The 21402-nt window shown below is 56.3% G+C and overlaps 8 protein-coding genes across 8 annotated transcripts; 5 read left to right on the plus strand and 3 right to left on the minus strand.

Moving 5' to 3' along the window:
- Nucleotides 1-5: 5 nt before the first annotated feature.
- On the plus strand, nucleotides 6-5890 carry B0T15DRAFT_194601 (uncharacterized protein). The gene is made up of 2 exons (XM_062862494.1): nucleotides 6-5607; nucleotides 5667-5890. The coding sequence occupies exons 1-2, from the start codon at nucleotides 161-163 to the stop codon at nucleotides 5671-5673; spliced, it is 5454 nt and encodes a 1817-aa protein (XP_062721135.1). The 5' UTR covers nucleotides 6-160; the 3' UTR covers nucleotides 5674-5890.
- A 124-nt stretch (nucleotides 5891-6014) lies between these two features.
- B0T15DRAFT_194588 (ubiquinone biosynthesis protein COQ7-domain-containing protein) lies at nucleotides 6015-7243 on the minus strand. Its single transcript, XM_062862493.1, has 2 exons — nucleotides 7079-7243; nucleotides 6015-7014 (listed from the first exon to the last, which is right to left on the minus strand). The coding sequence occupies exon 2, from the start codon at nucleotides 6893-6895 to the stop codon at nucleotides 6107-6109; it is 789 nt and encodes a 262-aa protein (XP_062721136.1). The 5' UTR covers nucleotides 6896-7014; nucleotides 7079-7243; the 3' UTR covers nucleotides 6015-6106.
- A 522-nt stretch (nucleotides 7244-7765) lies between these two features.
- Nucleotides 7766-10026, plus strand: B0T15DRAFT_484990 (uncharacterized protein; the record flags this gene model as incomplete). Its single annotated transcript, XM_062866263.1, has 4 exons — nucleotides 7766-8001; nucleotides 8344-9083; nucleotides 9141-9280; nucleotides 9337-10026. The coding sequence occupies 4 exons, from the start codon at nucleotides 7766-7768 to the stop codon at nucleotides 10024-10026; spliced, it is 1806 nt and encodes a 601-aa protein (XP_062721137.1).
- Nucleotides 10027-11005: 979 nt separating this feature from the next.
- B0T15DRAFT_194575 (uncharacterized protein) lies at nucleotides 11006-13398 on the minus strand. Its single transcript, XM_062862492.1, has one exon. The coding sequence runs from the start codon at nucleotides 13154-13156 to the stop codon at nucleotides 11270-11272; it is 1887 nt and encodes a 628-aa protein (XP_062721138.1). The 5' UTR covers nucleotides 13157-13398; the 3' UTR covers nucleotides 11006-11269.
- A 1207-nt stretch (nucleotides 13399-14605) lies between these two features.
- On the plus strand, nucleotides 14606-15850 carry B0T15DRAFT_194636 (uncharacterized protein). The gene has a single exon (XM_062862495.1). The coding sequence runs from the start codon at nucleotides 14935-14937 to the stop codon at nucleotides 15679-15681; it is 747 nt and encodes a 248-aa protein (XP_062721139.1). The 5' UTR covers nucleotides 14606-14934; the 3' UTR covers nucleotides 15682-15850.
- Nucleotides 15851-16262: 412 nt separating this feature from the next.
- Nucleotides 16263-16706, minus strand: B0T15DRAFT_396770 (uncharacterized protein; the record flags this gene model as incomplete). Its single annotated transcript, XM_062864858.1, has 2 exons — nucleotides 16263-16618; nucleotides 16673-16706. 2 exons carry the CDS (start codon nucleotides 16704-16706, stop codon nucleotides 16263-16265), a joined length of 390 nt encoding a protein of 129 aa, XP_062721140.1.
- A 365-nt stretch (nucleotides 16707-17071) lies between these two features.
- B0T15DRAFT_574716 (Tctex-1) lies at nucleotides 17072-17987 on the plus strand (the record flags this gene model as incomplete). Its single annotated transcript, XM_062870968.1, has 5 exons — nucleotides 17072-17365; nucleotides 17421-17459; nucleotides 17543-17617; nucleotides 17683-17781; nucleotides 17829-17987. Exons 1-5 carry the CDS (start codon nucleotides 17348-17350, stop codon nucleotides 17985-17987), a joined length of 390 nt encoding a protein of 129 aa, XP_062721141.1. The 5' UTR covers nucleotides 17072-17347.
- Nucleotides 17988-20185: 2198 nt separating this feature from the next.
- B0T15DRAFT_194683 (uncharacterized protein) lies at nucleotides 20186-21335 on the plus strand. The gene has a single exon (XM_062862496.1). The coding sequence runs from the start codon at nucleotides 20288-20290 to the stop codon at nucleotides 21179-21181; it is 894 nt and encodes a 297-aa protein (XP_062721142.1). The 5' UTR covers nucleotides 20186-20287; the 3' UTR covers nucleotides 21182-21335.
- Nucleotides 21336-21402: the final 67 nt, after the last annotated feature.

Consider the following 21402-nt stretch of genomic DNA (forward strand, 5'->3'; position numbering starts at 1 on the left):
TATCAGCGCATCATCTCGAATTCCGGCGCTGTTGAAGCTCCCAAGTAAACCACGGCTCTTGGTGCAAACCTCCGACACTACCTCTTAGATCTCTAAGCAAGTTCTATACTGAGGACGGGTGCGGCATGCCTCGTTAGTGACGATAGTGACAACTTCAGCAATGGCGGAAACGACCCGCCCAGAGCCTGCCAGCAGGGCACCGAGAGGGACTACCTTGGCCTCGGGCACCTTCTCCGAGTTACCGACGATACCTCAAGCCAAGGTATTTGGACCGGCAACGCCTTTAGGTTCCGACAAATTCGACTTCGCGCCCAAGTCGAGCAGCCCCCGCGGACAGAGCACGGCCGGGAACGAAGCTGCCGATTATTTGAATGCTGCAGACTCTAATGACAGAATATCCCCCCTTACCACCCCGGGCGGCGAGCACAAGCCGCCAGCCTTAAGACTCGATGGGCATCAGGAACCAGCAGTTGCGGTTGAGTCTGCCGATCCGCCCTCGCCCGTCCTCGGCCGGAAAAGTGTACAGTTCACGCCCGATGATGGTGTCCAAGATCCAGTACCAACCCACTCAAGGGCCGGATCTTGGGACACGAGGGAGGCGCTGGGGAAGCTTCGCGGTTCAAGTTTGATAACGAAGCTGAAAGACCTCACCGGGCCCACTGGATCTCCGACTCCAAGAATGGCCAGCACGCCTGCGGACCTGCCGTCAACGTCAAGCTCGCCTACAGCGCTTCGCCAGGCAAATCGAGCCGCGCGTGCGGTGAATGAGGGGAGCGATGACGATGCAGATGCGGAAGAGACCGCTGATGAGACCGCTGCGGGCAGTGGGAAAGGGAAACAGAAGAGGAGGAGGCGCATGCGGAGGCTCAGGATGGAGTCGTCATACTCAGTGCCCAACACTCCTAAGATCAGTGAATTGGGGCCGGAAACGCCCGATGCACAAAGCCGCCTTGCGTTTCTGAGACGTCCTCCTCTACCCGGCGTTGACGATCACGGCTATTCCGAAGGCGAAGGCCGCGACCGTCTGAGCAGAGAACGTGGACTGGGCTTCAGGAGGGGGGCAAACTGGACAGCTCGGCCGGGCGACGAGGGAGAGGAGGCGGACCGCCCTTCCGGTCTCCGCATGGGCCATCACTTCAGGCGTCTGTCCGCCCTTGGAGGTGGTGGCGGGGGCGGGGTGTCGGACGGGGAGGCCATGAGCCCAAGGAGGCCCTTCTTTGGCACGGACAGAGCCTCGACCTTTGGCGTTCAGAAATGGCGGCAGGTCAAGGGCGCGCTGAAACTCTTGCGCCAAAAAAAGGACGAGCAGTTCGACTTCTCCAAATCCGCAGAGCTCATGGCGGAGCTCTTCGGCGGAGCTCCGGCCGTCCTGATGTTCGCAAGCATGATTCAGCGGGACGAACATGGGAATAAGAGGATACCCGTTCTGCTCGAGCAGCTAAGGCTGCGGATTATCGACAGCGCTCCCGATGCGGACAAGGATAGCGAGAGACATTGGATCTTCACGATGCAGCTCGAGTACGGCAGTGGTCCGAGTCAGATGAAATGGACCATCAAACGGACCATCAAGGATATCCTGAACTTGCATTGGAAGTACAAGCTGGCTCTGGGCAACGAGGGCTTTCCGTCTTCCAAGAGCGCCGAACATGGCGCCAAGCGGCCTAAGCAGCCTCGCTTCCCCTTGTCCGCCTTCCCATATCTCCGTGGCGTCCGAGGCTTGGACGACAACGACGAGGAGGATCTCGGCAATGAAATGCGTCCTGACGGGCGCATCGCCGAGGAAACCGCTGGCGAAGGCACCGCTGGCGAAGCAACGGTCCAAGAAGCGACCGACGCTGAAGACCGGCCTGCCATGCGCAAAAAGAAGTCCCGCATGGCCTACCTTGGTGGCCTCCGAAAGCCCTCGACGCTAGGTTCGAACGCCGATCTCAGCCAGGTTGCCGCGGACGCTGTTGCCCAGAAAAGGAGATATGTTGAGCGGCAGCAGAGGATGTTGGAAAAGTATCTCCAGGACATGATCCGCTGGCTGATGTTCCGGGCCGACAGCAACCGCTTGTGCCGCTTCCTCGAGCTGTCGGCTCTTGGCGTCCGGCTGGCTGCTGAGGGCAGCTACCACGGGAAGGAATGTTACCTTCACATTCAGTCGTCCAAGGGCCTCGACTTTCGCCGGGTGCTCACACCGGGCAAGGTAATTGCCAGGCATACCCGCAAGTGGTTCCTAGTCCGGCAGAGTTACATTGTCTGCGTTGAGTCTCCCGAGAACATGAACATCTACGATGTCTACCTCGTCGATTCGAAATTCCAGATCAAGACCAAGCACAAAGACAAGCACCGTGCCTCCAAAAGCCGGGACCATGACGAGGATATCGAAAACCTCGACCCGTCTGCTCGTCGGCACAGCGACAAGCACCACACCATCAAGATCCTCACGTCGGAGCGCAAGGTGAAGCTTTTCTCGCCCAACCAACACCTCATAGCACAGTTTGAGGAGTCCATCCTGGAGATGTTGAAGAACACGCCCTGGCACCTCGAGAATCGGTTTGGCAGCTTTGCCCCCGTCCGGACCGGTGTGCACGCACAGTGGCTGGTGGACGGCCGGGACTACATGTGGAACGTGTCTCGTGCAATCAGCATGGCAAAGGACGTCATCTACATCCACGACTGGTGGTTGAGTCCCGAGCTGTACATGAGGCGGCCGGCTTGCATCAGCCAGAAGTGGCGGCTCGACCGGCTCCTTCAGCGGAAGGCCGCCGAGGGCGTCAAGGTCTTCGTCATCGTCTACCGCAACGTCGAGGCGGCCATTCCCATCGATTCCGAATACACCAAGTTCTCGCTTCTCAACCTTCACCCCAACATCTTTATCCAGCGGTCGCCGCACCAGTTCAAGAAGAACCAGTTCTTCTTCGCGCACCATGAAAAGCTCTGCATTGTGGATCATGACATTGCTTTCATCGGCGGCATCGACTTGTGTTTCGGCCGGTGGGACACGCCGAAGCACCCGGTGGTGGACGACAAGCCCACCGGCTTCGAGCCCCAGGACGACCCCAGGGACGCTGAGCATTGCCAGCTGTTCCCTGGAAAGGACTATTCCAATCCCAGAGTGCTGGACTTCTTCAGGCTCAACGAACCATACGAGGAGATGTACGACAGGTCCATGACGCCACGCATGCCCTGGCACGATATCGCCATGCAGGTCGTGGGCCAGCCGGCGCGAGACCTCACTCGCCACTTTGTTCAGAGGTGGAATTACGTTCGGCGTGGACGCAAGCCGACCCGACCAACGCCGTTCCTGCTGCCTCCGCCGGACTGTAAGCAGGAGGAGCTGGAGGCCATGGGCTTGAGCGGCACCTGCGAAGTACAGATCCTGCGCTCTGCCACGACCTGGTCGCTGGGCATTGAGGACACTGAGCACAGTATCCAGTCGGCATACATCAAGATGATCGAGAACTCGGACCACTTTGTGTATATGGAGAACCAATTCTTCATCACCAGCACCGAGACGCTAAACACCAAGGTGATGAATGGCATTGGTGACGCTCTGGTCCGGCGCATCATGCGGGCCCACGAGAACGACGAGGACTGGCGCGCTGTTATCGTCATCCCGCTGATGCCCGGTTTCCAGAACGAGGTGGACGAGCCGGATGGCTCCAGTGTGCGGCTTATCCTACAGTTCCAGTACCGCAGCATCTGCCGCGGGGAGCATTCGATCTTTGGGCGCCTGCGGGCCGCCGGCATTGAGCCGGAGAACTACATCCAGTTCTTCAGTCTGCGGCAATGGGGCAAGCTCAGCAATGGCGTGCTGACCACGGAGCAATTGTACATACACGCCAAATGCATTATTGTTGATGACCGTATCGCTCTGATCGGATCGGCGAACATCAACGAGCGCTCCATGCTGGGCAGTCGCGACTCCGAGACGGCCGCTATTGTCCGCGACACAGACCTGATCTGGTCGACCATGGCCGGGCGCCCGTACCAGGTCGGCCGGTTCGCCCATACACTGCGCCTCCGTCTGATGAGAGAGCACTTGGGCCTGGATGTGGACGAGATTATCGAAGAGGAGCGGCAGGCCGACGTCGACCGCGAAGAGCAGTTCAAGGCGGAGATGGATGGTATCTACGACGACGATCTGGACCCGTCACCCCCGGCCGAGGGCTCAAGCCGCCCGAGGTCCTCCTTCGTCGAACCGCCCAAGACTCCAACGCTACCTTCTGGGTCCCAGAGCGTCAACCACGAGCTCGACGGGGAAGAGCCTCGCCGTCGGAGGCGTACTCTCTCCAGGAGCTCCAAGGACAAAGGCGGCCCCGCCGAACCATCAACCGAGAAGAGTGAAGGGGCAGCGGATCGTTCTGACGCTGATCACTGCAAGGTGGGCCAGGAGCATAAGATCGACCATGGGAGGGACACTGTCATTGTTCATGATCGTGAATTCCTGGTCCACGACGTCTCGGCGGAGGGGAAGGGCACAATTGACCACCCGAAGGACCCGCACACTCTGCGTCGTTCGTCTAGCAACGTGACTCCCGAGGGCTCTGGCGGCTATGACGGCATCCCGCCAATGCCGCCGTTCGACAGGCGCACGACGGAGCAGCTCGGACTGCCACGTCCCAACCAGTTGCCAACGCTGCCCATCATTGACGACACTGATATTGGCGGTCCGCGGGTCCGCCGTGATTCAGCGGGAAGGCCGACGCATAGCACCTCCGCCTCGTTGCCCCTCGATATCAAGCTGGCTGACATCGACAAGGATTGCATGCGTGACCCTCTCAACCCGTCCTTCTACGATGACGTCTGGTGCCGTGCTGCGGAGAACAACACGAAGATCTACCGGCGCGTCTTCCGATGCATGCCGGATTCAGAGGTGACCAATTGGGCCGAGTACAAGGAGTTCGAGAGCTATAACCGGCGCTTCAAGGCGAGCATGGACGGAAAGCCGTCCAGCGAGGATGGCGAAAAGCCTGGGCCGGCTGCCCAAGCCGCCGCGGGCGCGGGCATCGGTGCACCGGGTCCAGCAGCTTCTACCACGGCTGCCGCGCCTGAGAAGCTGGAGTCTGCGGCCAAAGCTGCGGCTGGAAAGATTGTTGCTGCTGGAGATTGCGCTGCGGACGAGAAACGGGCGCTGGCTGATGAGCTGGGCAGGGGTGAGGTCCCGCAGCCCGATACAACTCGCAACCCGGAGAAGCACGAGTACGCAATCAACTCAAGCCGCGACACGCTCCACACAACGGATACTAACGGGCGCCTCGGCCTGAGACCGGACGGTAACAAAGAACGGCGTCCCACTTTTTCCAGCCAGGAGAAGCCTCCACCAACCAGTGTCAGCACACACTCCGGGAATGACCCGTCCGCAGCAACCAGCAACCATGACGGGCAGGCCACCGGCGTCAAGCCTGCGGGCTCGCAGAAGCGGCGGCGGCGAGCCACCACTAGGGGCAGCCGGCCCCGCTTCAGCGTCGCGGAGGAGTTGCTTTCCAAGGCCGAGGCCGAGGAGCTGCTGAACCTGACCCAGGGGCCGCTAGTGCAGTTCCCGTATGATTGGCTGGTGGTGGAAGAAGCGAACGGGAACTGGTTGTTCCAGGTTGATCAGGTGGCGCCCTTGGCTATCTAGTGAGTTCTTCCAGCCATCTTTCCTTTTTGAAGAGGCTATCGAAGCTAACCTGTGGCAGCAACTGAGCATGCCTCTGGCATATTATTTCTACCAGCGCCGGGGGTTGGTACTAATCGTCGGATGACGTCAGAGAAAGAGAGAGAGAGCTCGGGGTGGTTACATTTTGCGTGCTTGTTTGGAGTAGTTGCCGGGCGTTTTATGGTGCATATCGTTTTCGGGGGTTATTACTCCATGCTCCACCAGTCCAGCATTTGCCGGCGCAGCGGTTTCCTCTGTCCACTTCTGCCTTTTTTTTTCTATCTTGGTACTATACATACCGGCCTTGGCTTGGGCGGCGTATCGTACAGTGCAAGTCGTATTCCTTTATCATCAACGCATTTCTTTACCCTTCCCGTTCTACCTTCAGCATATTTACATATATATACACTTTTAGTCCGCAATAAAACTGTTCATCCCACTTCGCCACCGGCAAATCCGTCCTGGTGCCTACCGTGCTCTTTAGACCCTTTCACTGACCCAGATCGCTCCCCTACACCCCGCCCTGATGACTCCGGTCAACAGCCAATGCGGCTCGGCCTTCTTTGCGTCATGTTCCACGGCATGATCCAGATGCTCTAACTCCTCGTCCCGTATCCTCCTCAGCGTGGAGATCAGCTCGCGAAACTCGTCCCCGACGTCGTACCCTTCGGCCTCCCACTCGCCCACCATCTCCAGCAGCCGGCGGATCTGCGCGTTGTAGTGCCCGCCGATCTCGGTCTCGACCGCCTCGGTGCACGCCATGGCCGCCTCGCGGCCCAGCACCCCCGTCGTCCATCCCAGCCCCGTCGCGAGCACCGACCACAGCGGGTACAGCGCCGTCGGCCGCACCCGGTGCTTGGCGATCAGCTCGTTGAAGGTCCGGAAGTGGCCCACCTCCTGGTCGTACATGTGCTGCATCAGCGGCCGCAAGTGCGGCTCCCGCCCGACCACCACGGGCGTCTGCGCGCGGTAGATGAGTGTTGCGGCTAGCTCGCCCGCCTGGTTGACCCGCAGGGCGGACGAGAGGAAGGATTGTTGCTCGGGAGTGAGCGGCTTTTTCGGTTTTGGTGGTTGCGGTTTGTTGGGGGGTTGGGGATTGCCGGAGGAGGAGGGGGAAGAGGAGGAGGATGTTGGAAAGCCGTCAGCCGCTTGCGATGCGGACGTTGTCGATGAGATCAAGCGTGCTGGGGCTGGAGTAGTGGTGTGTGGCGCGAGGCGGCGGGGCCGGCAGAGCCGCAGCGGCGTCCAGCCAGGGCGTGGAGGCACCATTTATGTTCGTTCGGGTATGTCGTACCTTGGTGTTGATTGTTGCGCACCGTTACTGGTATTATCTGGTGTTCCAGGAACCTCGACGGCCAATGTTCTCGATGTCGTTGTGGGCTGATAATCTGATGCCCCACAGTTAACCACGCGGGACTTAGCGCGTTCAGCTGCATGCCAAGCTTTTAAGACCTATTTAATCGTACAGTACGCACAGATATTTCAAGCAGCCTTGGCTATTCGCAGTTGTACTGTGTATTACACAGGGCTGTCTCATGCTGTGATCATTCAGGCAGGCAGATCAGGGAGATCGAATCAAGAGCTTGAGACACAGTTCTAGATGGCTGAATTTTGCAATTTTTTTTCTGCCACACCTTTATCATTGACCCCAATTGTCTGCAGAGGGCTTGTATTGGTACCTCCGGTAGTTGCTTCGGCTGTGGCTGAACGTGGCCCAGAGTCCAAAATACGTTAGACCTGTGTGTGACTGATAAGCAGCACTGTATTACCGCATGAATCTCGCTGTTCAGGTTGGATTCGATCGAGGCTCTTGTTGAGCTGGACCCAGTGCTCCCTTCCCTCTCTATTTCTCCCCCTTCGACCACCACCTTCTTGCTATCACCTCTGTTGTCCCATGTCCGTCATCCTTGCGGCACTGGAATAGCTCTGTCATACGCTACCGAACACCTTTCCGCAGAAAAGGAGGCCACCGAAACTGTTGTTACATCCCCTTGTACTAACCGGGTCCGCGATCGCGTTGTCGCCATCCGATACGGCCTCGCCAGCCCCGTTGCCGGAGCATCGCCGTGCCGCTGAACATTGTCATTACTACGAACATACACTATCTTGTCGCGAAGATACGTCTCAAGATCTGCCGCGATGTCGGATATCGATGACGAGCTACTTGCGCTCGCCGGAGGCGATGCGTCTTCCGCCGAGGAGGAGGAGCCGATGGATACGAGTCGCGACGGTTCCCGCTCCCCTTCACCGGCGCCTGCGTCATCCAAAGAAAAGAGCACGCCCGCTAGGGGTGTGGCTGTGAAGAAGACACCCGCTAAAAAGGCAAGGAGACAAACAAGCAAAAGCGATGACGAGTCGGGTGAGGAAGGAGAGGCGTGAGTGTGCCCCGCTCTCCTTGTTATTGTTCACTGTGCTCGAATACCGTTGTGGGGGGCGATGTATTGTGTAGCGATTTGCGGAAAGGGAGAGGCGCAACAACTGGAAAGACAGAGCTCTCGGCGTGTGCCAGCTTTGCAGCTTTCGCACTCACCCTCGACCGCTCGCTTTTTCTTTTGCTTTCTCATTCAAAAGGCATATTTTGCCTCAGTGCGAAACAACCGAACCTGAAAGTCGTCTGCCACTTTCTGCCGTCGTCGTTTCAGCATGAACAACAGCATCTACCACCCCTTGGAAACCATGGTTGTGCCACCTATGCTAACCAAGATGTCGCCGCTTAGCTCGCCTCCAGCCTCGCCGAGCTCGCAAATGTCGGCTCCGATGGAGGAGTCGGATTCCGACTCTGATGCCCCTCAGAACCGAGCCCATGGCGGCGATGACGAGCTGAATCAATACCCCGTCGAGGGCCTTTTCAAGAGCAAAGAAGAGAAGGCGCGCATTTTGAGCATGCGCGAAATCGAGCGGGAACAGATTCTTGCCGAACGTAGGGAAGAGAACGAGCGCATCCGTCAAAACCGCATGCTACGCCAGCTTAAGGTCAACCAGGAGAAAGACAGTAAGAAGCGCAAGGCTAGCGCCGCGGACCTCGAAGATGCTTCGCGGAAGCCATCCCGCGCCCGCACCAAGGCCGGCGAGAGCAGTGAAAAGATGGACACTCTGCGGCGAGCCCGCGAGGAACGCAGTAGCCGAAAGGAACAGAGGGAACGCGAGAACGACCGCCGCAGGCAGCGGTCCCCATCATACCGTCGCAGCCGAAGCCAGAGCCGCAGCGCAGACGACCACGAGAGCGATGAAGACCGGCGCAGGGACTTTAGACAGAAGACCAGGACACCCGAGCCACGAGACGCACCCCCTGCCGAGCTGCGCGATGTTGAGCGCGTCCGCCTTGGTCGGAGTCGCTTCGCCGAGGTCTGCTTTTACCCCGGCTTCGAGAAAGCCATCAGTGGCTGCTTCGTGCGCATCAACATCGGGCCCGATCCCTCCACGAAGCAGGACGTCTACCGCATGGCCCTCATCAAAAGTGAGTCTCACCAGCGGGGCAAAGTCGGTAAGCACGGATGTAGCTGACAATACCTAGGCTTTGCCCAGGGCACGCCATATGCAATTCCTGACGGACGCGGGCATCAGATGGTCGTAGACCTTTACGTTTTTGCCGCTCACGGCACGGCTGAGCGGAAATGGCCCTTCATCAGCTGTTCTGACCGGCCCTTCACCGAGGCATTTCTCACCCAGTCCAGTCGCCACAGGATCCTGTCGTGCTAACCTGTCCTCAGGCCGAGTGGAACCGATACAAGCAAGTCTGTCTGTCTGAAGGGCTGCCCGTGCCCACCAAGGCCGAGCTAGTCCAAAAAATAGATGACATCAACGGGCTCATTCACCGTACTTGGACTGACATAGAGCTGTCCGAAAAGCTCAGACGCCAAAACGCCCTTCACGTCAAGTACAGCGGCGTCCAGCGCGAGTATCTCACCAAGCAACTGGAGATGGCCCTCAGTCGCGGCGAAGAGGAAGCCGCCGCCCGCCTGCAAGAGAAACTCGATGCGCTCGAGGTTCCGCGACTGGCCTTCCGCACATCCATAAACGCGACGAAGAAGAAGCAGGACAGCCGCGGCCCGAGCCAGCAGGAGAAACTCGCCCTCCTCAATGCCGAAAACCGCCGGCGCAACGCCGAGTCCGTGCGCAAAGCCCAACTCCTTGAGCGAGCACGGAAAAACGAGGACAAGATCAACACCAACAAGAGCGGGGAGGCAGCGGGCAGTGGCGCGAGTACGCCCGCCATCGCCACTGAGAATGGCAGTGGGAACGACACGCCCAAGCAAAAGGCGTTGCTGCCGCACATCGCCAAGCTCCAAGAGCAGCAACGCACTCAGGCCAAGCCGGGTCTGCCCGTCATTCACAAACCGCTGATGGACGACGACATTATTGGGGCGCTTGACTTGGAGATTGATATCGAGATTGACTAGTCGTCGACTGCAATAGCCTTTGCAGTATTCTCACCCCTGACGCCGGAGGATCTTGCCCTCCGAGTAGGCATTGCACAAACTACGTACATACATGGAACCTCTGCCAGAAGCTCTCTGCAAAACGGCAGTTAGCTGGTCGCACCGGCAACCTGCTTCTCGGGGGTTTGGGGCTCACCACAGCATGGCCGGTACCTGAGCCGGAGGTGCCACTTGTTAATTCCCCTTTCCCTCTGCCCTTTGCGCCAGTTTCGTTCCTCGGTATCGGGTCTGGTGCCCTCGGAGTCTCTTTTATCAAGGGTTGGCAGGCTAGTCTCTGGCCATGAGCGTGGATTCAAGAGAATGCTGGGGTGAAGTGGGTAGATGACAGACAGCGTCCAGATGAAAAAGGGCAGATGCTAGATAGTTAGATTCATTGCATTCAAATACCACATTTTCCTTGCCCTGTCGCGCCATCTGTTTGTGTCACGTTGCCGGTCTGACAAATGTATGTGTATTTATGTATGAAATCCACGTGTTCCGCCCTGCGTTAAACCACTTCAAGGTGAGGAGGACCATGATTACTTGCCAAATTCAATATGGTCAAGTTCTACTGAGCGAAGTGAAACCACACTTCGGCCTCGCCCGTCAGGATGTTCATGATCTACTCACTACAAAACCAGCAGAAGATGAGATAATACAACAGTTGTATGTACTAAACAACGCTTCTCATGATTGACCAATCCGAAATTGAACAAGGCTCACTGCCCCTGCCCTGCCGCGCCGCGCCCGAACCGGAACCAAGTCTCATAATATTCCATCGTCCGAGAGACCATAACTAAAAATCATTCATGAATACAAGTGACTTGTCTTATGCCCTTGCCCACCCAAAACCGAATTGCCAGTCCCATCCCCTGCGTATCAGCACCCCGACATCCCGGCGAGGAGTAGAGGTAGCAGGCTGTAGCGCAAGTGACGTGTAAGACCTTCCATCTCTTGCTGGAGGAAGGGTACGCGATTGCTTGAGTCCGGGAGTAAACGGGTTCGAATTTGGCCGAAGTCGGAAGTCGGAGTCGAGCAAGTCATCAGATTTCGCATTGTGCGGTCATGAGAACTCAAGATCAAATTAAAAGTGTGTATATGTCGTTGTAATGCATCGTTCATCAAAAGCTGTAATACGCTTGGGCCGCAGCTTCAAAAGCGGCATTCGGTTGGCCAGGTCATTGGCCCTTCGGCGAGCAGCTCGAGGCCAGGAAGCAGGCGGACCTTAGATCTTCTTCCTCCGCCCACCCTTGGTATTGGTTGGCACAGGAGACGGGATCACAAACGTGACATGCCTGCTTTCATCCTTCTTGAGTTTGACCGTTTTGCTCGCTGATCCACCGCGTTGATGAACAGGCCGTGGCGTGTCTTCTCGGGCATCGCCGTCGTCATCGATGTTGATCTCAGCAACATCAGAAACGGACTCGCTTTCCACGGCATCACTAGCATCTGAAGCTGAACCATCATCTGAGTCGTCATACTCGCCGTCATCACTGACGAGCGACGGCGCGTTGTTGCTAGCAATAGTATTGGGACTGAGATCCACATCCATGTCGACGTCATACATGGGCGTCTCGGGTACCTCAGTCGAGTCCATCTCAAGGTCGGCGAAGGTCGCGCGGCGACTCTTAGTGCTAGCTGCGCGATGCGCTGCTGGCGGCTGCGAAGGCGACACGGCAACCCGAGAAGGCATTCTCATCGCGGCTGGAGTGCGCGAAGCCGAAGCCAACATTTCCGCCCTGCTCGTGTCGTCCGTTGTACTCGGCTCGTCAACATCGGAGTCCTCAGCAAAGATACCGTCCAAATCCAGCTTGACTTTGGCATCGTCCACTTGCTCCTTGAGATTCCCGCTCAGCTTCTTTTTCTCCATCAGCCTGGACAGGTAAGGAGCGTCCGCGGAAGGCACAAAACTATCCGAGGCTTTTGAGGCTGGTCGCTGAGCTGAAGGCAAGGTACCAGGTATGCTGCTCACCCCAGGCAGCTTACCCTGCTTGTAGAGCTCAATGGAAGCTTGGATGCGGGACAAAAGTGCTTTACACGCTTGATTGTCCGACATCGACTCGGCCCGAGCCAAAGGATGAACCAAGCTGGACGGAGCACCGGCGGAGAGCTTCTTGTCACCGCCGATGATGGCGCCGCTTTCGTCGACTTCGATAGGGCGCCCACAGCGAACGGCAGCTTCCTCATGGCTCTTGAAGTCCCTCTTATGGGCGATACGGCAATGGTTGATAAACCCCTGCGTGCTCGAAAAATCCCATCTGTGACAATCGATGCAAATAAGTTTGACGGTGACACCGTCGGATCGCTTGAGAACGCAGCCCGATTGTTTATCTTTCGGCTGAGGGTATCCACTAGATAGCGCCTGTAACCTTTGGCCTGCCATTCCGCGGACAGGGCGATGTTTACCAAAGGAACCCACGTCAGAGACGCTGCTCCTCGTCATCCTACCTTCCGCGGTGCTCCTCACTCGGCCCGCATCTGCCAAGCCATGGGTTTCGGGTTGAACGCCGTCAAACACAGGATCAGGGATCAGCCACTTAGCATAATGGCGCGCGTACGGCCCCTCCACAACCCCGAAAGGAGGCGCCCATTTTGGCACTGGTTCGTCGACCGCCGATCCCAACGCAGGACCCTTGCCGCTGCTGATGTCCAGCATCTGGCTCGGCGTTGGACACTGAACGGGGTATGGGATCAGATGGCATCGTCTGAGCTGCTCCAGCGCAACCTGGCATTTGGCCAGCTCTTGGTTGGCGAGCCGGAGTTCGTCATGCTTCAAGAGAATCTCAAGCCCTAACTGGAGGTGGATGGTCTCCCTTACAGCCTCGAAGTCAGGAGCCATGCTTCGCCTGCGCAGCACGCTCGCCTCCTCACCGTCTGCAAATGCAGAGACGGGAGAGGGCAGGTCACCATTCTCCTCCGTTCTGGACCGCTTAGCCGGCGGGCGTGCAGTGTCGACAAAACTCGGGCGTCGCTTTTGGGGGGAGACGGGCGTCGGGAGCTCTGAACGGTCGTGCCCGACACGGTCGGCGCAGTCTGGTGATAGCTTATCAACTGCATCTAACGTCTTATCGCTTCCCCTAGCGTCAGACGTCCAGGGCCCGAACATCGGCATGACCAGAACCGTAGATGGGTTTGAGGGTGCCCCGCGAGCGCCAGGAAAGGAGGCGTCGGGGAAGGACAAGTGTGGGCGCTGGATGTGTTGACGTTCCGGCTTGTCGCGAGGCAGCAACAGCGTGACGCGGAAAGGGGCGGTCGGGGATTGGTTTGATCGGGCAAAGGCTGACGTAACCGCCAAGCCTGCAGGAGGTCTGCGGGCGCGCAGACACTCGGACTTCGGATAGCTCGGCTTAGTCAGGATGAGGACCAACCTCGAGCTAGTCGGTCTCCTTTAGTAGGTAATTAGGCGAGAGGCGACAGTTGGTGCTTGCGCCAACGATCGCGACAGCGATGCAGATGCCCGGCGTCAAACGAGAGAACCCAACTGAAAACAGCGCGAGAACTAGTTAAAGCCTCGACAACAGAGCGCAAAAGTCGGTGAGAACGGAGAGCTCGAGAAATAAAGGTAAAGGAGCGCGCGAACGTCGGAAAAAGCAAACTAGTCAGTCGCGCAGGGTGCTTTTAGGCGACGATTGTTGAGTTGCTCGAGAGGAAGGAGTGCTGTCCCACGGAGTTGTAAGGGGGAGTTCGCTTGCCTCGAGAGGGAGACCTTTGGAACGCGGGTTGTTGGGAGGCAACACCATGGATGCAATCAATGCAGGGATGACTCCAGTGCAATCAAGCGTTTGGGCCACGGCCAAGAGCGATCCAAGGAAGGAACAACCAGGTTGCCTATTGGCTGAGGAGCCAGATGGAGTGGGGCCCCTTTCTCACCCGTGTCCGAGCCGTGATGCTCGCCCCCCAGGCATCACCTACGAGATCACCCTACAGTGGATGCTGACACTGAACGTAGTTCATGATGAATGATTCGCGACGCAAACATAACCACTGAAAGCTCCGACTTTGCTGAGGACTTAACCAACACTAACATTAGTATACATGTATTGTACATACATGTCGTTCTGTGACTGCGCGTACTCTGTGACCATCGGGTTGATCACCGTCATAAGCCTCTTCGACAGTGCATCCAACGTCGGATCTCTTTATCGACCTGACGTGGTGGTGATGGTGTGGCCGCGTGGTGGGCAGTGCGTTCACGGGAGGTTTGATGCGCCTCGGGGGTGCAGAAATCAGGCAATCGTGTTTCGCGGCGAGACGCTAACAAACCATACGAAGAATAGGAGGCACCTTTGGCACCACACAGTACGGAGTACTTCGGTAGATGCCAGAACGGAGATGTAACTTCGTATTGTATGTATTGTACAACACCATAACCTGGATACTAAGGTATACGATAGATATGGTATGTCAAGTACGGAGTACGCTGCCTATTACTAGTACCATTGAATCTTTCACAGTGCACCGTTTTGGTTACGGTAGGAATGCACTCCGGATCAGTACACTACATTTACGTACTAACAGCACTGGGCCACAGAGACTGGGGGATGAGGTAATCCAGCCGCAGAAGAAGCAAGGCTTCCCATTTCACATCGCAAAACCAGTAAGCTCGCCCTAGAAAGCTGAGCTACCTTACCTTACTGGAGACGAAGAAAGGCGATTGAAATGTTGGGCGAACACGGCATCCAGCGAGCCCATCTGCGTAACAATACGCACCTTGATGAAACCAGCTCGCCGAGTCGTTGCATCTTTACTTATCGATAAGTATCTTCTGAGCCCCACACGGTCAAATGAGCCGAATTCAACCTGCAATTCGAGCTTCTCGCGACTTTGAGTGATTGCCGTCAACATCCTAGGGAGGTCGTCAAATAGTGCAACCTAGCTCTCTAGGCGACCATGGCAACGAAGGATGCATTGCAGCCATCATCTCCAAATACCCACACAAGCAAACGGAAGTTACCCAGCGACAGCCATGACCTAGTCCCCAAGAAGCGCAGAGCAGCAGGCCTTCAAACTCGGGTCGAGACTGAGAGAGGGCCGCCAACATCAACGTCAACAACCAGAAGTTACAGCCAAGTGTACAATCCGGTTCTCTCAAAACTGGGCCGCAAGTTCGACGTCAAGGTCATGTCAGTCATGCCTTCCACCAACATCAGCAAGCACGTCGATCGTGCGCTAGAACACCTAGGACGCTTCAATGCGTGGGATCAAACAGTGCTACCGGGTGTCGTCTTATTGTGTGCCAAATCAGCCGCTTCCAGCAAACTCATTACGATTGCGGAACTCACCAGACGGCGGGTTGGGGAGAGCAATCAAAAGTGGTTTCAGTACAGCTTACTGAGCGAGACGGTAATAGAGGAGGCAGTGCAGCCAGCGGAGGAACCGTCAGTGGTCGAGGACACGTTCATGGTGGTTGACCGGGAGGGCATGGAAGGGACGGTCGACGACTATTTCGAGACGATACAGCCAACAATCCACGAGCGAGCGGTGCAACCAGCAAAAGTCAGACACAAAGCGCACATCACCGTCCTGCTCTCCAGGGTACCACTAGACGAGCTAAACGCCGAGAAGAACGTTTCGCTTCAGACGAACGAGCAGCACGTTGAACACCTCCGAAAGAAAAGGATGGGCCTTGTTGCTTGAGGCTCTCGCCTCGAACAGAACATACTACGGCCTGGATGTTTGTTGAGGGTTTGTTGAGACTTTGGCGGGAGCGACGCTGAGCTAGATGGGAGGGGCCTACGTTCAGCGGGGGGTTCCCGGACTGTTGAGGTCTTGCGTGCCTCTGGATGTGATACCCAGCGCTTTTTCTTTTCAGGCAGAATGTCTGCTAGACGGCTATTATGACACGAGGCCCCGGTGCCACCGTCTTGAGGGCCAGTCTTTACCATCACATTCTAGTCAGCGGTTGAAGATGCTGTCTTAGTGCTGCGTTAAAGGGGGTGAGAGGGGGGAAACTCAAGCCCATACATGCGGCATCAATGCCAATGACAACGACTCCGAAGACAACCTATATGACCCCAATCTCCACGAACGCCCATGAACCCAGTGTAAATGCAAGGAGCTTCCATCCGTACACGATAGACTCATATAATTCTAGCTTCCCCTCGCCCCAGCATCCACCGCAACGGAAATGACCACGTCCAAGTCAGCCAGTCGCTATTGGGAACGGCGTTAGGCATGCCAGTTTGTTTAGTCCTCTGACATTTCTCCTTCTCTTCACCTCAAGGCTGGTGGTCCTGAGACGAGTAGGTGATCCGAAGTACAAAGTTGACCACCACCGCAAGGAGCAAGATAATGGCCAGGAATGTGGGACCAAAGCGGTCATCAAAGCCCGCCTGGCCTCTCATCCGTATCGATCGTGCCCTCCAGTGGTACGTTACGAGGGCATATATCATGGTGGACATCGCAACGCCTGTGAAGAAAAATGACGAGATGAAGGCGGGGCGGTCCCCGAAGTTAAGCATGCCGATAGCGAGGGCTCCGAGGATGACGGTGAAGTTGAGCCATGACAGGAAGGTCCGCTCGTTTGCGAAGAAGACTTTGGGTTCGACCCGCGTCGGAAGCGCGATGCGCTTGCCTACATGGGAGAGGTCAATTAAACGGCTTGCTGGCGGTGAGTGGGATAACAAACCTGGCGCCGTTTGCAGTAGGGGTTGACTCGACATTGTGCGAGGCCTCGGGGGGGAGTGCCGAGAATATGGTAGACAGGAGGTGTTTTGAGCTTGACTTGGGGTTGTTGATTCCTTCACTATCCCAGCTCCAGTGTTTTTCCTCGGGATGGCGTATCCGCCACAGCTCCAGTTTGGTGGCGCAGAAGTTTGTTGATGGTTCAAGTGATCAATTGGGATGTCACGGTCTGTTGGCCCCAGCTCCTCCATACAGCTAAGGTGTGCACGTGGGCCAGTTCCACCATCTTACTGGCAAATGCCAGTTGAACCTGAAAGTTACGTCACAGTGGGCTCTACTATAACGTTAAGCCTCTACCTGAGGGTAGTCGGTCACATGTCAGCTGAGGCGTTTGAGGCTGGTGCTTTTGTGGCGCATATCAGCGATCAAGTTGGGTATCGATAGCGACCCGTCTCGCATGGTAGTAAACAACACTCGAACGCGATACCAGCAACCACAGGCCGAGCGCTTTTACCACCAAATACTACACGTCTTGATTATTACCGATACAAACTCAGACAGAAATATACCGGAATTTTTGTTCCCTACGGATAGAACGACCCGAGTAAGAGTCGTGCTGCAGAATCCGTCACGATTGCCGCTCAACAAGCACAACAAACCGCCCCTGGATTAGAGCACAATGGCGGCGCAGAATTCGGTATGGATGCCATCCCACCGGCGACTAGGCCAAGCTTTGCTAACGTCGACCATAGCCAATTCCCACCAAGCGCCTTGAGCAGATCGCCACCGATGTGTGTTCATGCCGTTGAGTTTGATGAATCAGACATGTCAGCCAGTACAGTCCGAAGCTGATGGGACTGATCTCGAAACATAGGTGTGCAACAGCGTTCTGGAAAATGTCGAGTACTACGAGCATCCCAAGACGGCACAATGGAATGAGACAATCATTGTAGGTTGGAGCGGTTCGATTACTCTTCCGCAGTGCCGGGCTGATCGAAATGCGCCGTCTCCTAGAACAAAATGCTCAAAGCGGTCATGTCGGAGGCCACGCCCGAGGGCGCCGCTGCGCCAGCCTACAAGTTCGCCATCAACAGCGTCATTGTCCAACACGTTGTACAACAGCGCAGCTGAACAAGCCGGCATCGCCATCAACGGAAAAGGATGGGGCGGCCAAGAAGGGACAAGCTGGCCGGCGCGGTATGCACAGCGCAACGGGCGGGTACTGGAACGAGAAGACGGATGGCATGTGGAGCTACAAATGGGACGGCGAAGCAAAGGGGCTGGACGTCGTCATCATGCTCATCTGGATCGCCGTGTAGGATGCATATGTTACAGATCCCATGGATATCTGTCATGTCGTACATAAATCTAATGACCTTTGCCATGGCCGTGAGATCAACCACAAGAGATCCCCTGAACGAATAGATAGCTTGTTGCAGAGCTGACACCGCCGTTTCACATAAGTAACCGATGGAGGCCATTGGAGGTTATTACAGAACACATGGCACAATCCATACCAAAACGACAGCGTAAACAGCTCTGCTGGGTGCGGATTCGGCTTCATTCATGTATTCCTGACGTTATCTACGCTTCCGGGAGTTTCCTTTCGCGAGTCGCGAGTACTCGGAAGAAGCGGCCTTGCTTGCCCGACCCTGATGTGGCTCGAGTGTGGCCACTGGGCGGCTGTGGCCCGTGACCACGGAGGTGGTACAGACGATCACGAGTGTAAAACTTGCATCTGACGATCTTTTGCCACTGACAGAACCCGCATTGCAGACGTGCTGTTTTTGCGACATGTTTCAACCGCCCGGAGATCGAGCGACTCCTCTATACTCTGATAGACCTCAGTCATTAGGCTTTCTCTTTCTTGCACCCATATCCGACATGTTTCGAGCCAGTATCTGTACATCCAGCACTCATTCATAGTTGAAGTGGAATCTAGACATACTGGCACACCTCACATCTGCCGGCCGTTTCCCTGAACGGTTCCCGTATGAATGTACTGTACCAGGTTTTTAGGAACGATGGGAGTGGCGACACCCTGGGGCCGCGTGACGTCTCCGTCTCCTGATAATCGAAGCAGAGGCACTAGTGCGGAAGTATACTATACCGACACCCTTCTTGGCGCACTTAACATGGCACAGCCGGCAACCTTCCATCAACCAGTATGGACCAATACATTAGAGTCTCAAGAATTCATACAGGAATGAACCAGAATGCCAGCAGGTTAGATACGTTGTCAGATGGGAACTTGAATTCCCCTAGAAATTCCCATCCTACCTTAAGCTGGAGCTGTCGCTCTGTATACAACACCTCTTTGGCCATGAGCGGCGTGTCTTTATCTATATAGTACGCATACAGTGCCGCCTTGGAAGGTGGATATATGCAAGTTCTTATGCGACGAAAGGTCCAGACGAGCCCGTGGTAGGTACAATACCTGATAGGTGTATCCATCCTGGTCGCAACTTGAGCCAGATAGATGTGATTGATACGGTGACACCACATGGGGTCTAACACTCCGACATATTCTCTTAATTTACTCTCGCTTCCTCCTCTACGTATATCTCACAGGCCTACTGCCTTGTCAATGACTGAGATACAGGAAGTAGGTAAGTAGCTTAGGCTAACTGTGGAGGGCAGACAGCGTTGCGAAAACATCTGATTCGTGCACAATGCACAGGCGTGCTTGTGATATTTGAGCGGGTGAGCGACCCATTGGTGCGGCAGCGATGCAGAGGAATGCGTCCCGGAACCTGGTGATTCGAGAGTAGGTACCTAGAAACTCGACATCATTGGATGTCAAAGGGATTTAAGCCACTGCCTGGCATTCGACAGTAAGTACTCTGTGTATCGGTATGGACGCACACAGGTTCATACCTAACTCCGTTCTTTGGCACGCCAACTCCACCTAGACAGCCGGAAATCCGGCTTAAAAAACAGACTATGACGGAAAATCAGGGGTGATGATCGCCTTCCCCGGGTTACGCTTTTCGCACTTTTCTGCCCTCACGCTTCACAATTCGCCCGACACTTACACTGGTTGTGTACATGTACATGGGGCTTTTTCGTCTTGCGTTTCTGGTTTGCCAGAATTAACTGCTTCTTGAGTCCTGACAGCGTTACACCCAGAATCTGCTAGCAAGCTTGGCGCTTCCCGTCCACTTCCTGGCACACCAGGCCAGAACATTCGGCTTCCCCGGTCCTCCAACTTGGCCACCCACGGCAGATCTAGTCGTGCTAGTGTATGCGACTGACCACAAAGGCATACAACCTCGTCTCCCCGGACCCCGCGAGTCCCGATATCTATTCGCCCCTTCCCGCTCATGAGCTTGCTAGTGAGGGGCTTTCGACATCCAATCCGAGCAACCACCGGCATCGGTACCTGATACGATTCAGGATCCAGGCTTGATATCATACAGTATATAAACGGGCCCAACCGGACCTGGCCACCCTCCCGCTTTCACCGCACTAGTCCTCATCCGCCATCGCTTATACATCGATATCCCAGGCGACGTCTTCGAGATCCAACTCAGGTCTCAGAGGTCCATCCTTGAGAGAACCACCCTCTGCTAGAGATCGTCCGTATTGAGCATCGTTGCTCTCCATCACAACGTCCGCTATGATCGAGGTCCTCTACAGTGGGCAGACCTCCTTGGAGGAGCCCAGAACCCCGTTCACCAAGGAGGATCACATCAGGAGGGAGCTCGGTTTCTTAAGAGGGACCAAACGTGCTCCGCGCCGGTCACAGACCCACCACGAATACATCCTCCCTCAGCCGGCGGCTTTCAGCCTCTACCCAACCCGGCAGCAGCTCCAACTTACCACCGAGGACAGGTCCCAGAGGCCACCATTGACCTCGGGAGAGTCAGGCAAGCATGAGGACGACAGATCGAGGGCACCGGTGCGCAGGCCCCCTCTCGGCCCTCCGCGAAGATCATACTCGACGACGGATCAGAAGCCGATTCCTCGTCGCCACCGGCCCTCGGCCAGGCTAACGCTGATGGACCTGCCCGCGGAACTCCACTTTGTCATCTTCGACTTCCTCGACCCTATCGACAGCACTTGCTTCGGCCTGACCAGCAAGCACTTCTACGCTATCCACCGCCGCCTGCACGGCACCGTGCCACTCACGGCTCGCCGGACCGGACCGAACGACCTCGAATGGGCGTGGCATTTGGCGCATAATATCGTTCGCAAGAACCCCACGGCTGTCAGCAGCAAGGATGCCGAGGCGGCGCCACTGAACGGGCTTGGGGAGAAGGAGAAGAATGCGCTGTCCAATCTGCGTGTTAGAGGTCAGGGTTATTGCCGCATGTGCGGCGTCACGCGGTGTCAGCTGCACAAGCACATCCAGGAATGGATGTGCGAGGGATTGGAGTACTGCTACGTCAAGGAGAAGTATGGGCCCATCGCGCCCGCGGGAGCCAAGTCTTATTGCTACATGAGCCGGCCAGGGGACAGGTACAGGTGTGGGAGGCACTCCATGAGCAAGGACAAGGTTCAGTTGCGGTAAAACCGGTTTCGACCTGTGATGGCATCGCAAAAGGAATGTCTCCTCGTGTTGGAGCAGCATTGCTCTCTGCGTCATGTCTTTGGGTCCAGGCGGATGGGGCATGCAAGGTTTCAAATGTGCGCCGATGTTCGAGTTGCCCTTGAGATTCAGCACCATTGCAAATTCCTAGCCTGCGTAATCATAGGCTCTCGGCTTCAAGACTAAGCCCTGCGGCAATGCAG

Source organism: Chaetomium strumarium (genome assembly GCF_033439665.1).
Source record: "Chaetomium strumarium strain CBS 333.67 chromosome Unknown B0T15scaffold_4, whole genome shotgun sequence".
NCBI lineage: Eukaryota > Fungi > Ascomycota > Sordariomycetes > Sordariales > Chaetomiaceae > Chaetomium > Chaetomium strumarium.

What these genes read in the sequence shown, in the direction of transcription:
- B0T15DRAFT_194588 (XM_062862493.1), bottom strand. Translation starts at nt 6,895, where the DNA reads ATGGTGCCTCCACGCCCTGGCTGGACGCCGCTGCGGCTCTGCCGGCCC.
- B0T15DRAFT_194683 (XM_062862496.1), top strand. Translation starts at nt 20,288, where the DNA reads ATGATCGAGGTCCTCTACAGTGGGCAGACCTCCTTGGAGGAGCCCAGA.
- B0T15DRAFT_194601 (XM_062862494.1), top strand. Translation starts at nt 161, where the DNA reads ATGGCGGAAACGACCCGCCCAGAGCCTGCCAGCAGGGCACCGAGAGGG.
- B0T15DRAFT_194636 (XM_062862495.1), top strand. Translation starts at nt 14,935, where the DNA reads ATGGCAACGAAGGATGCATTGCAGCCATCATCTCCAAATACCCACACA.
- B0T15DRAFT_194575 (XM_062862492.1), bottom strand. Translation starts at nt 13,156, where the DNA reads ATGCCGATGTTCGGGCCCTGGACGTCTGACGCTAGGGGAAGCGATAAG.